A 12,617-nucleotide genomic window follows, 5' to 3' on the forward strand; every position below is an offset into this window, starting at 1 on the left:
GCTTTGTTTAAAATGGATTCGACCTTGTTTCATCTTTCAAATGTGCTTGTCTAACCAAAGGCTTTTTGTCAGCTTGTACAACTGACTGACTTGGTTTGTTGGCCCGTTGAATTTATTCTTAGTATTGCAGCTGTACACTCACAGAGTACCGCTATAACTCATGACTTGAAACTACAAAACTGAAACATAAAAATTTGCCTTTGAAAATACAGATTTTTGAGATACAGAAATATTACTCCCAAGTATTTCACTCAATTACATGGGAAAGAAGAAAAGAAAAAGGGCTTTACTGAGAGACAAGCCTCTGAAATTGGGAGTGAAATGTTCACTGACTTTTCATAAACTTTGGCCACTTGAGAGCAGTTTTAAAACTTAAGCTTCTTTAAGCATAAAAGACTCAAAGTCTATCCCCTTCCAGCTTAGGGACGGTTCTTCCACAGTAAGAGCAGCACCGGCAGGAGAAGCACTACAATGAGCAGGAAAGCACTTGCACAATGACACGAGAAGAAGTAAACGGAATATAAAGGGGAGTCCGGTGAGAGCTCCTTATGCCCTTCGCATGTTTAAGAAATTCACTCTCGCCATTCAAGTGAGGCCAATAAAAAAATACCGTACATTACTTCATGGTAAGCCATTTTAAAAGGTGCTACTTTTGGTTACTTGCTGTGTTGCTGCCTTTGTGCGTCTGCAACAAAAAGTTATCTAAATAAGAATAAGCCATCACCCATCTGACAGCTCGTTTTTAATTTTGAACTCTGTTATAGAGGAGACTATGTGCTGACAGTCCAGTTCATATCACATGTGCATACACAAGCAGAGGTTCCTTCCTTTCTTATCTTTCTCCGGTGCCTCTCTCCTCTACTATTTCCTTCTTTTATAAACATAGCTAAGCCACTGAACTCGTCCACGTCCGATTTCATCATCTTCTAGCACTGTCAGAATTGCAAAGGGCACTGGCATCTGAGTGAGGCTTTCCATTGAGGCCTTTGGAATGAATCCACTCCAAACGGCCTTTTCATTCTGCAGCTGCGATGGATTAGCTCTGTCATGGGTCCAGATGAGGTTCGCCTTCCTGATCTGCACGCCACACAGCAGAAAAGAAAGCCACAATGCCGAGATAAAGATGGGTGGAAAAATAAAATTAAGGGACAGCGATAGGGCAGACGCTTACCTGATGGTTGATCACAGAATGATGGACCACTTCAATATTTCATCACCACAGTCATGCATGGACACACAAACAAGGACAGCGGCCTCAGAGCAACCGCCCACAGGTTTTACGTAGCCATGTGTGAAAAGGCAAGAGCCACACAACAGCACTCTCTCCGAATTAACCATTGGAGGGAGAAACAGAGGAGGGTCATGGTTGAAAGAGCACATCATGTTCACTTAATTTTCACTCGTGGGGATAGTGAGCTCTAAGGACAGGAGAGGAGCGGTATAAAAACGTAGCAGCAAGACCATACACACATACATCTTAATATAAGCTCAACAATTTAACAGATAGCGATGGCAACGTCCCTCTTGCGAACAAGCAGCGGACAAGTCAAAGCGGCAATGGAGCTTTATAGTCCCCTGCACCCGGATTAAAGCATATTAATCATGGCTGTTTGATTATTATCGCACTCTTTACAGCATTCATGCAGAATTGATTAAATTTATGCATTCTATGTGAATCAGTGAACAATCTGAAATAAACTTATTGTGGTGACAAAGCCAAACATGATGATTTAGCAAGATTAAATTTTGTCCCTCAGCGTAGCCAGTAGTTATTTGTGTTTTACTGTCAGTAGCAGTTTACTCCATCGCATCAACAGACCTCTACTACACTGCTGAGGAGGCCTTGTTGCTCAGCTGCTGTCACAGTTGCTGTAATTGTATAAATTCACCCTGTCCACAGGAGTTTTGTCTGCAAAATGTCTTCCATTACATAAGATTTTTTTGATATTAACCAAAGAACGCTATTCATGGAACAGCAGTCTTATTTGCATGTTTGCATCACTGCGAGGAATATGCAATTTTTGTTTTTTTCCTGCTCCTTTCCTTTGCCTGTATGCTAGAGTTTCCATCCACTAGTTTCACAAGGTTATGATGCTTCAGTGGCCCGGCGACTGTGAACTGTCACAAGCAATCACTTATGATGGAGCCCTTGTTTCTCCAGACATGCCGCTTTGGCAAGGCTCTGATAGCAACTGCCTCTTTTGAAACAGGCCAGAAACGTGCAGATCAATCTGCTCAGTCGGCAGACGGAGAGCTGCAAGCTGGAAGCCCCGTCGCACTGTGATCCAATATTTACAAGTTGGGAGACTACATCGTGACACACCCGGTTGGTGTTTTTTTTTCTACACAACACAGCCATGATGTCCGCTTCATTATTTACTGTCTGTAGTACAGAAAATACACTCACGCATACACAGAGAAATCATATCAATACAAAGCTGATAATATATGGTCCAACTGGCTCAACAAGATTAGACTTTGACTGCTGTATGACCTTGGTTCAGACCATGCAGTCAGCAGCTACTACTGAGGAAAAAATAATTTCCCTTTTTCTTTAGGAGCCAGAGAAGCCACAGCAATACAGCTCCAATGAGACACAATGTGGATGTGCTATTCCAGCTGAAGAAGGGGATTACTGATTCAGTGAGTGATTACGGATATTGTATTGGAGTATAGTGAATGGCCAATAGCTAGCTGAATGTAACTGCAATGGCTCCGGTAACATAGCATAGGGATGGGAACGCAGTGATGAGCTCTGTGGAAGAGATTAAATATATATAGAGGAGGATGCTCGGGGAGGGGGTGGGCATAGAAATGAGAAAAACAGAGAGGTTGAGAAAAAGTTAAAAATGCTGACTGCAGTGTCATAGATCCTTAAAAGAGACAAGTTTTGAAAAGGCTCTTCTTTTCTTCTCCCTCTACACTCTATACTCTCTCCCTGCCATTTCAAAAGTGGTGCATGAGGGTAAATGACATTTTGAAATGAAAAATAATCTGTACCACAAACAACATAACCCACTTGCCTTGAGAGGTTTTGCTCACAGAGAAGACAAATTAGAAAGCAGCCATCACACAGAGTTGGACTGCTGGCATGAGATGAACGCTTCAAAATCATTGCTTGCCCCCTGCTCCCTTTGCTTACAATGCACAACAAGTAGCGCTTGTGTCTTATCAGAAGCCGTTTTTCTTTGCACAGAGAACAGCAGCGAATGAGCTTCATGCCGCTAAGATTTTGTGCGTGTCCTCCTGTGTGGCCCCTCATTGTGTTTATCCCTGCTTTTTCATATGGTCAGCCGGCTCCTCTTGTTCATCACAAGGCTGCGCTGATATCATCTTCAATAAGGGAACACAGACTTACTCTGTCGTTGTTGACTTATAGGTCAGAGCCCCCCCCCTCCATTATTTGAACGGTGGTGAACAGCATAGATGGGCTGTCATGTTGCAATATGTCTGCTGATGAAAATGGGAACTTGATCTACATCTTGCAATCATAGCTTTGCCATAAAGCTCACATATGCTTCAGTGTTACACAAATTCTCCTTATACCTATTCTTGTCAGGTTGGTTAAGAGTGACATTGGGATTTGAACTGCAGCAAAAATAGCTTTTGAAGATGCAGATATCTATCTGTGTCACAGCTTTTCGTACTGTATGTCCAATTTCAGAATCAATATACTGTACTATCTGTTATATAAAAAGCATCAGCTATTATACTAATATAATACAATGCACAACAATTCCTTGTTGGCTGTGTTCGTGACTACAGGCTGTTGAATGATGATATCGTCCGGTTGCCAGGACTTCCCATCCATAACCATTCCTTTTTAATCCCCCATTCTTCCTCCTTGCAATTTATATTTGCCCTATAAAACTGAGCACATAGATAAAGGAAATCAATAGTGAATTCAAAGACCCAAACATCCCCACAGAAGGTCTGAACACAACACAAAAAATTGATAACTGTAAAAATCTTTAAAAGCAACAAAGTAAATCTGTAATGTGACAATGTTTATCGATCTTTCACATCAAAAATCTGTCCCTACACAACATACTTGTCTCACTGCTATAACTGCTGAAAGCGGTCAAATGCCCAGTGTTTGCAAGAGATTTGCAGAGATTTGAAGCCACCAGAGTACCAAGGGAGGAAATTTGTTGTTTTACCAAACAGCATCTGCCAGCATCACTGATTCCAAGACAAATAGCTCTCTGACAGCAGCATTTCTCCTCAGGTTGGGTTTAAGAGGATCTTTGATATTCTGATTAAAAATTCATTGTGTTGAATCTGCCTTGCAGTGTGTACTATGTTTTGTGTTTTGAATATCATTACGGCTTCAGGGCTGCGCCTAACTAGCAACAGAGGGCATCTCATGGGCAGTAAATTAGGTAAAAAAATAGTGTTTCCTTTGGAGGTTGGGCCATTTGGAATTTCTCCAGCCTTTTATGTGTTATGCTGTATGAAAAAAACTACAGCTTTGTGCATCCCCAACAAACTACATCCATGGCTCTATGAAATGCCCACAAAATTTCAAGAAAGCTGTGGCAAATTTAGCATAACTTATTAGTTTTTAATTAGTATAAAAGTTAATAAGATATGAGGTGTAGTAATTACTGTAGCGTTTGCTACAGTAACTAAGTAACTAAAACTACAATCATCTTCCAAGGCTGTTTCTTCCAAGCAGTGTTTCTGTTTCATTTGACTGAGACCCATATGAAGCCACCTCTGAGTTTCTCTGGGAAGCTTTTGCTGTGTTATGTTGTTTTTGTCATAAATCTGGTATGTATATCTAAAAAAAAAAAAGTATTTCATAAAGTTGTAGCCTACTGTTGTGACAAAGAGGTGAGCATACAACATTTTCTTCTTTTGTTCTTTTCTTTTTTTGTTAACCGTTGACCTTTGTTTTGGATGAGTGATGAATTGCATGATGGTAAATAGTGAGATTTTCTCTGCAAGAAATTTGAAGAGTGAGACATTTCGCTACATACACACACCTAAAGTGTGTATGTTTGCGTGTGGCTATGTGCATATGAGTACACACTTCCGTGCATGTGCACATGCCTGAGCATCTATAAACAAACCTCCATCTGTGCCCCCAACACAGCTGGACTGTGATCGTGTGTCCCCGTACAACCCCATATAGCCTACAGACGTCTCTCACTTAAACAAGAAGTCATGCACACACATACTCTAAATAATCTTAAGATTCTAACAGAAATTCTTTACCTTCTTGCCTTTACTGCATGCCTCATCTCTACCTTCCCACTCCTCAGTTTTCTCTTTTATTCTGCAGTTTCCTTGTTTAACTCGTAGCACCTTTCAAGCTGTGTTACAATCAGCAAGAACAAGAACTGTGGCACCACAGCCATCACCTGAGGAGCTTCTCCTGACCTAGTCTGTCTGTCAGTGCTAGTAGGCCAAGCACTGCAAAAACACGTCTCCCTGTCGCTTTGTTTCTAATCTGTTCAACATGGGACCACAACAGCAACAACCCCAAAAGCTATACTCAACAATGCATGTGAAGATTTGGTAAGGGCCCTTTCATTTGTGCTTCACAACATATGCCATTTGCCACATGTGCTCAGTCTTAGTGCGGGCCACCGGTGCGAAGAGGCTGCTGGTTTCTGGGAAACATGCGCAGAGCTAGCACTCTCTGAGTGGGCGTAAAGGTCAGGAAAGATGAAGATTTTAAGGTTGTGTGTGTAAACAAAAAATCTGACTTCTGCAATGTGTGCCTTGGTGTTTATGATGAGACTCAATTATGTGGATATTCCAAATCCATGCAATTACAAGCACCTGCAGGAGTCCTGTCAAAGGGGGCATATCTGGGTTTGGAAATGTTAAATGGAGTTGTTCTCTCCTTCAGAAGACACTGCTGCTGGACTGGGTGGGAAACCTCATTTCTCCAGGATTATTTTTTTTTTACTTTTGCATATTATAATGAAAGACATTTGCATGACATTGGGCTAGTAGCATAGTTCTACATACCTGAAACAAAGACTTTTAATAGATCATTAATAAAAAAAGATACTTGAAAAATTAGCCTGTAAATAAGCATAATATGGGCCTTTTAATTAGCTTATCGTAGTGTAGAACACAGGAGTCTCCAGATTCAGTTAAAAAAAAGAAAAAACAGACACCTGAGCTGACAAACTCAAGGCTTGTTTGATGGTGATGTTAGTGAGCAGTGTGGAACTATGTCACCTGTCAGTTAGACTAAAGCTGCTGTAAGCATGACGAGAAATGTAAACGAAAAGTAGATTTATCTTGATTAGCTTACCTCAATCAGAACTTTTCCAATCTACCACTTTCAAACTGCCATAAAATGAACAAACTGCCCATGTCAAGTATATTTAAACAGGTGTCACATCATTTTATAGTCTACTACATCTAATGTATACTGAAGTTTTGCCTCAAAGTGAGGTGGAGTATCCTCTGTTTTTCCCATCCTGTGATTCTGCCTGCCATATTATGCTGGTTTCTCAACAGGACTCTGTATAGGTCTTAGCTCAGGTGCGGGGATATGGACAACATTAGTAATGCAACAGACATTTTCTTTTTTCCATTTCATTTTTAAATCATCAACAATAACTTACCAAAAGCTCAAGCTGGTATTTAAATGTCTTGTTTTGTCTGAACAGCACTTCAGAACACAAATATACTGCTGAAAGGCCCTTAAGTGCTAAAATCTTTGGCACATTGGGGTTTAAGTGTGTCTGTAGCAAAATGATTTAATTTCCAAAATAGATCCTTTTGAAAATTAAATTTGAACACAAAATTTTTTCTTAAAAACACAGAATGTAATACTGAACTTATATGGACTAAATAGGATCAGTTTGGACAGATAATCTTATTTCATCCATTTTAGGCCAAAAAGGATTAAAAAACTAAACCAGCTACTTTTAGAGAGCTGTCTTTTGGAATTATTTTCAACATTTGTAATGCTCCTAAGTAAAGCAAACATATTCCTAATCTAGTTATTAAAAGTCAATATTATAACTGCTAAAATAGCAGCAACCTTAAAAAATACAGTGTGTGTCAGAATGGTGGAAGAGAAGATTTACAACATATAGGGTAGAACCAACAGCCAGTTAGGTCATGGAGACAGGGGAAAGACGTAGTCCGGGTAGTATGCCCAAAGGTAAAAAAATCCATCTTCACACACCACTACAGCTCACAAACACGTCTTTTGTTTGATAAATCTCTGTAAAACAAGAAGAAAGACTAAAAATAGTGGATTTTACTGCAGCTTATATACCGGACCAGCAACTTCTTGGAGTCTCAGCTGGTTAGTGGCCAATAAAATATCATTATGGTTCTGCTTTTCTCTCTTGTGCTTTTTCTTGCCATTGTAAAATACAAATGCAGTCACATTGTCCTTCTTTATCCTCCTGTTCTTATTCAAACTCTTGGAATGAGGCAGTTTTGTCTACAGCTAATAACAGTGGGGAAAGTGGGAAAAGAGAGTAGCCAAAGAAGAATGTGCTTCTGCCAGGGTTTAAAGACCAGGAGGATTCAATAAAAGAAGGGTAGGCAGATGTAAAAAGGCTGGCAGAGGGGACACAGACCATTAGCTTAATGACAGAATGAGGAATGAAGAATAGTGAGACAAGATTCAAAAGCCAAGCAGTGCAAAATCTGCCTTTAACAAGAATCAAGGCGAGTAATCTCATAAATAGTGAGGCAAGAAGAAATGCGAGGGACCTTGATGTTTTTTTTCCCGCCTCAGGTAAAGAAAGTAAAGAAGAAGGGTAAACAGGATAGAAAAAGGACGGCAGTGTCATTAAATCGGCCAGCCACGACTATCAGCAACATTAATGCTGTCTGCTCTGCTTTTCTCAAACTGGTAACCTTTGCTTTGAACTACTTCGGCACTCTCTGTGAGCATACCTGACTCCTAGCTTCCGTCGCTATAATGGACCCTGAGCTGGTAATTACACATTTTACAATTTCTTCTGTTACTTCAAAGCAACAAAAATCTTGTCACCAGAACACATACCATGCTGATGTGGGACAAAGCCATGTCTCCAGGATTACTGAAGCGACGCGTTGTTTTTTCTAAGTCACTAATTCAGTTAATAACATAGGGCTTAAAACCTACTTGAAAGAAAATGCACAGACGCAAGAATATGCTTTTTTTTCTTCTTCTAAAAAGCCAAATAAACTTCTTTCTACGAGCTCTCTTGGAATTAGGAGAGGAGAGGATGAGCAGTGAATGAGGGCAATTCTACATTGTGAAGAGTCAGAGTTGGAGGCGTTCTATACCATCTGGCTGTCCATACTGAACTAATAAAACATATCGAATAACAGACAAAAAATAAGTCGGATGTCATCTTCATCAAAGTTCAAAATCATGTCTCAAAATAGTTTTGTTCTCCCCAAATCCACATAAATGCCACTTGCGTAAAACCTTAACCACTCACAAAGTGGATGTGTGCTACTTCTGACAAATGCCTGAGTCATTCACAGCATCCTAATGATGACAAAGGGACTTTGAATGTCCACTAAATAATTGTGACAGTTTCCAGACTAAACATCAACACTGACAAATATAAAACTAGGAGCACACGAGGTCTTCTCCTACTACAGGCTTAAACTCACAAGCTTGGAAGTAAGCAGATAAGTGATATTTAATAGGAGTCATCTCCGTTTTGTTCCCTGCAATCTGAGGTGCTTGTCGACTGTTGTGAGCTCAGCATGAGCTGTCTGTGGTTGGCGAACTCAGCTTGACAAGAGTCTCGGAGAGCGCTCTTGACAAAAATGTCAGATCTTCCAATGTTGCACAAATTAAATGAAAAGGAAAAGCCATGTCTCTGTCTGATCTAACAACATTCTTTGCTCAAAGTCCTTATCATGATCTTACAATAAAAAACATGATACTTAATTTGTGAAATATGCATTTATCATCTACAACAATAAAGTCACCTACCAAAATTTGTGTAGGTTCGCCTTGTTTCGCTAAACAGCTCTGACTCATCAGAGCACAGACACAGAACCCCTTAGGGTGTCCTGGGATGACTGGGATGTTGGCAGCAGATATTTTGGGTCACATCCCTTAGATGCTCTGTCAGACTGAGATCTTTAGAGTTTGGAGGCCAGGTGAGTGTGTGGTTATAGCACAAGGCTCTTGGAATTCTGAGTTGGATCAGGGTAACAAGAGAATCCATCATGGAAAGCTTTAAATTAAACTGCGTGTTTGTGGTCAATACACAGAGGGTCTGACAAATTAGCATTACATACATGTAATCAGAACCCTGCTTCCCTAACAATATGATCAATGCTGCTGACTTAAACACATGTCAGTGGTTTTAATGTTGTGGCTGATAGATGTAAAATGTCTTCTCGTATATTGCAGCAGGCAAACATTCCACCAGAATAGAGTATCTGAGCAATCTGCATGCCAGCAGCATGATATTTGGCACTCGTACTTTGAAATTAGTTTCTTTGCATCATTCAAGGCTTATGATTTTCATTTCTAAAGTTTGTGACAGTATTGCCACAGTATGATAGAGATGCTAAGACATGGCGGCATGAAACGGGGTCATGGCTCCCAAAGGAAGCCCTTCCTTCTCGCTTAAACTCTGTATGCCCGTGAATTTAATTAGATTCTGATATCAAGCCTTTTTCTCCCATGCTTCCCTTCCTCTTCAACGTGCGTGAAATTGCACGGCATTATCTATTATTTATTCACTCTTATTTGCTTATTGTTTCCTGTGGATGCCTTCGTTGAGGCATTTCCAGCTCTGCTGCCTGCGATATGATGCTCTGCTTCATCTTCCTCACTGCTCAGACCCACCTCCTTTGCAGGTCTGAGTCCAACTCATTTGCTGGCGTTGGTTGGGGAGCTATGGATTTTTTTTCCCCCTTTCACCCAGTGACAGCACGGTGAGGTGGTATGAGGGCTGAGTGCTAATGAGCTGACTCCGCAATGCTGGGGAGATGCTCTGTAACACAGGGGGAGTCAGAGGATGGAACAGGCGAAGACGCTCTGGCACACAGGGAGTCAGGGGGCCATTATGACCATGTCAGACAGGGGTTAGGAGGACACAAACGCACCAGTCAGTCAGGAAGAGCTGAGCGCCTACAAAGCCAAACTGAGCGTTTCTTTTTCTTTTTAATTTTTTTTTTTTTACATTAGATAGCAAAATCGCATTTCAAATCATTTGTTTCATTCCAAATTGTTCATTTGTTTTTCTCTGTTTCTATTTATCAAAAAAACAAAGAAAACAAAATCCAGCCTCACAAAGTAATGATAAAGAGATAAAGATACGTGGAAACGTTACACTAATTGCACCATGAGAATATAATAACCACATAACAAAAGAAAAATAGGACAAAAATATATACATATATAAAGTAAGCTTTTTCTCTTGGCAAGTGAATTTTTTATGATACATGAAAGATATTCACAGTGTGCTTTTCGTTTAAGACTCAACATGAACTCCTCCATAGGGAGTTCTTGAACCCAGCATTGTGTGATTGGAAACATGTTTACTGTGTTACTGTAGCAGCAAATTACAAGCACAAATACTGTAAATGTAACAGTAGGACAATCCATATCATAACTCCTTTGTGTCTGCAAAACTGTTATTGCATAGATAAAAATGATCATAAAGATTTATTGGCAATATTTTAGCCTACAATGAAAAAAAAAACTACACGAAAAAAATTGTATTCTTCTGGGGACAAGAAAAGTGTTTGCAGGTGTTTCTGTTCCTCTGAGACTATGAATCGGTGAGGTGACAGGACCCTGCACTGAGCTGTAGCCACAAGCTTGACATAAATAATTCTGCGTATTCTTGGTAGACAGAAGCAGTGGGACCCCTGGATGTGACTGACAAGGAGGTACACTTACATGCATGGGTGACCGAAAAGCTGTTGGAGGACTCGAGGTTGTCGACATTGTAGTTGAGATGGAAAGGCTTTTCAGTGGTGTTTTGATTGGTGTTGTAGAGTTGGACAGCGAACCTGAACGCGCTGTGCTCCTGCACCGTTGAACGCATGAACAGTCCCCCTTTGAAAAGATGAAAACCAAGATCAGATAACTCTCTCACAGTCGCACCCGGGCAACTGTCACTTCAGACTCTTGTTTTTTTGAATGGCGAAGAACTTTACGTTTTATACACAATGAGGCTAGTTGACATTTGACAAAACAGCCTAACTCATGCGTTGTTGACCAGCGCGTCTGTCTGCTAAGTCGCCGGTATGAGTGGGGAACATTCCGTCTCCCGTCTTCTTCATAAGAAAAAATGCTCTTTAGAACTTTGATTTTTCAGTCTATTTTCAGTTCTTTATTACAATGACAGTAAACAATAGCTGCACTGATAGTTTAGTTCTCAAAGCAGTGGTTTTAATCTTGCTGCATAACCCATGGAAAATCAAGTTAGTCGGCATTATTGCGCAGAGCTCCGCGCGCAGTATCCGGTTTAAAATTGCAATCATGCGTTTTATTTCCACAAACAAAGCCAAATCTGCAGCCGCTTAACACAACAACACACTTACCGATGTTGATCTGATTGGGGAAGCCAGCTAATGACCGGTCAAGGAGCCACATGAGAAAGAAAATCACGCGTTGTGCCATTTTCTCCGACCTATCTGTTCAACTCCTTAAAAGGGTCTGTCTAAGCAAATTCATATGTTCTGGGTCAAAACCGGGAGCAGATGGAAATCCAGTGGAAAGATGATGGTCGCTCACAGTGCACCAATTCATTCATTGAGGTGCAGCCCAGCTGCGGAGGATTTTTTTTTTTTTTTTTTGCAACTAAGAAAGAGAGATAGAGGGAAGGAGAGAGAGAGAGAGAGGGAGAGAAACGGAGAGGGAGGAGGGGAGGGTAGGTTGGCGGGGGAAGAAGGATCTGATCTGAACTCCGATTGGACCCGTCGCGGCAGGGCAGTGCTGGTCAAACTTGATCTGACGTTGAATTAAAAAACCTCAGCCCACGAGATTACGACAGCTTGGAATAAACGCGGCACTAAGCATATCACATTAAAAGCTCACTGTTGACCGAGTCAGTAAAAAACACTGCAATCTCAGGTGGACAAAGATTCTGACTTGCTCGACCGCTTCCAGCTGTGGCAGCTGCTGCATTTAGAGGATGCGCGGAGAGGCGGTGTTCGTTTGTTGCAAATCTTTATGTTCGTCCCATGGGGCTAAAACAGAGATTTGTGAGTATTTTCAGCAATGAGATACACAAGGCTGTATCTTAAAAGTGTGACTTCAGAAGTTGCCATGTTGCATCATTTTAATTCTAAAGCTATCCACGTTTGGGGCCCGTAAAACAATATCATTTGTAAGGCTACGATTAAATGAATAAGTGATTATAACAATAATAATTAAAAAAAAAAAACCCAAAGAGCTTAAATTCAGACAGACAAACATAATGCCTGGACACCCACACATAATAAAACACTGATGATGGCAGACGTAGCCGAGGAAACCCGTAGTCAGCAGAGCTGTCCATGGTTCTGAAAATTTAGCGAGATTAAAAGGAAGCAAAGTATTTTCTGGTTGTGGTTTAAGAAATTCTAAACATATTGATATACAAACAGCATTCTTTTGAAGATCTGTGATAGAAAACCAAGTCATATTTGTCCATACACTCTCTGTCATTATATTTATTTGA

General features: G+C 40.6%; 1 protein-coding gene across 5 annotated transcripts in view; it reads right to left on the reverse strand.

Moving 5' to 3' along the window:
* gria3b (glutamate receptor, ionotropic, AMPA 3b) overlaps positions 1 to 12,027 on the reverse strand; it is an 88,202-nt gene extending 76,175 nt beyond the window's left edge. Inside the window, exons 1-2 of one of the 5 annotated variants that reach the window (XM_075481148.1) lie at positions 11,497 to 12,022; positions 10,850 to 11,008 (exon numbers count right to left, since the gene is read on the reverse strand). In XM_075481148.1, the coding sequence (XP_075337263.1) occupies positions 10,850 to 11,008; positions 11,497 to 11,575 (238 nt within the window). In that variant the 5' untranslated portion in view covers positions 11,576 to 12,022. Of the gene's footprint in view, positions 1 to 10,849; positions 11,009 to 11,496 lie in introns of all 5 variants that reach the window. The other 4 variants (XM_075481145.1, XM_075481144.1, XM_075481146.1 and 1 more) reach the window with 4 other exon arrangements.
* Positions 12,028 to 12,617: the final 590 nt, after the last annotated feature.

Source organism: Odontesthes bonariensis, chromosome 13 (genome assembly GCF_027942865.1).
Source record: "Odontesthes bonariensis isolate fOdoBon6 chromosome 13, fOdoBon6.hap1, whole genome shotgun sequence".
Classification (NCBI taxonomy): Eukaryota; Metazoa; Chordata; class Actinopteri; order Atheriniformes; family Atherinopsidae; genus Odontesthes; species Odontesthes bonariensis.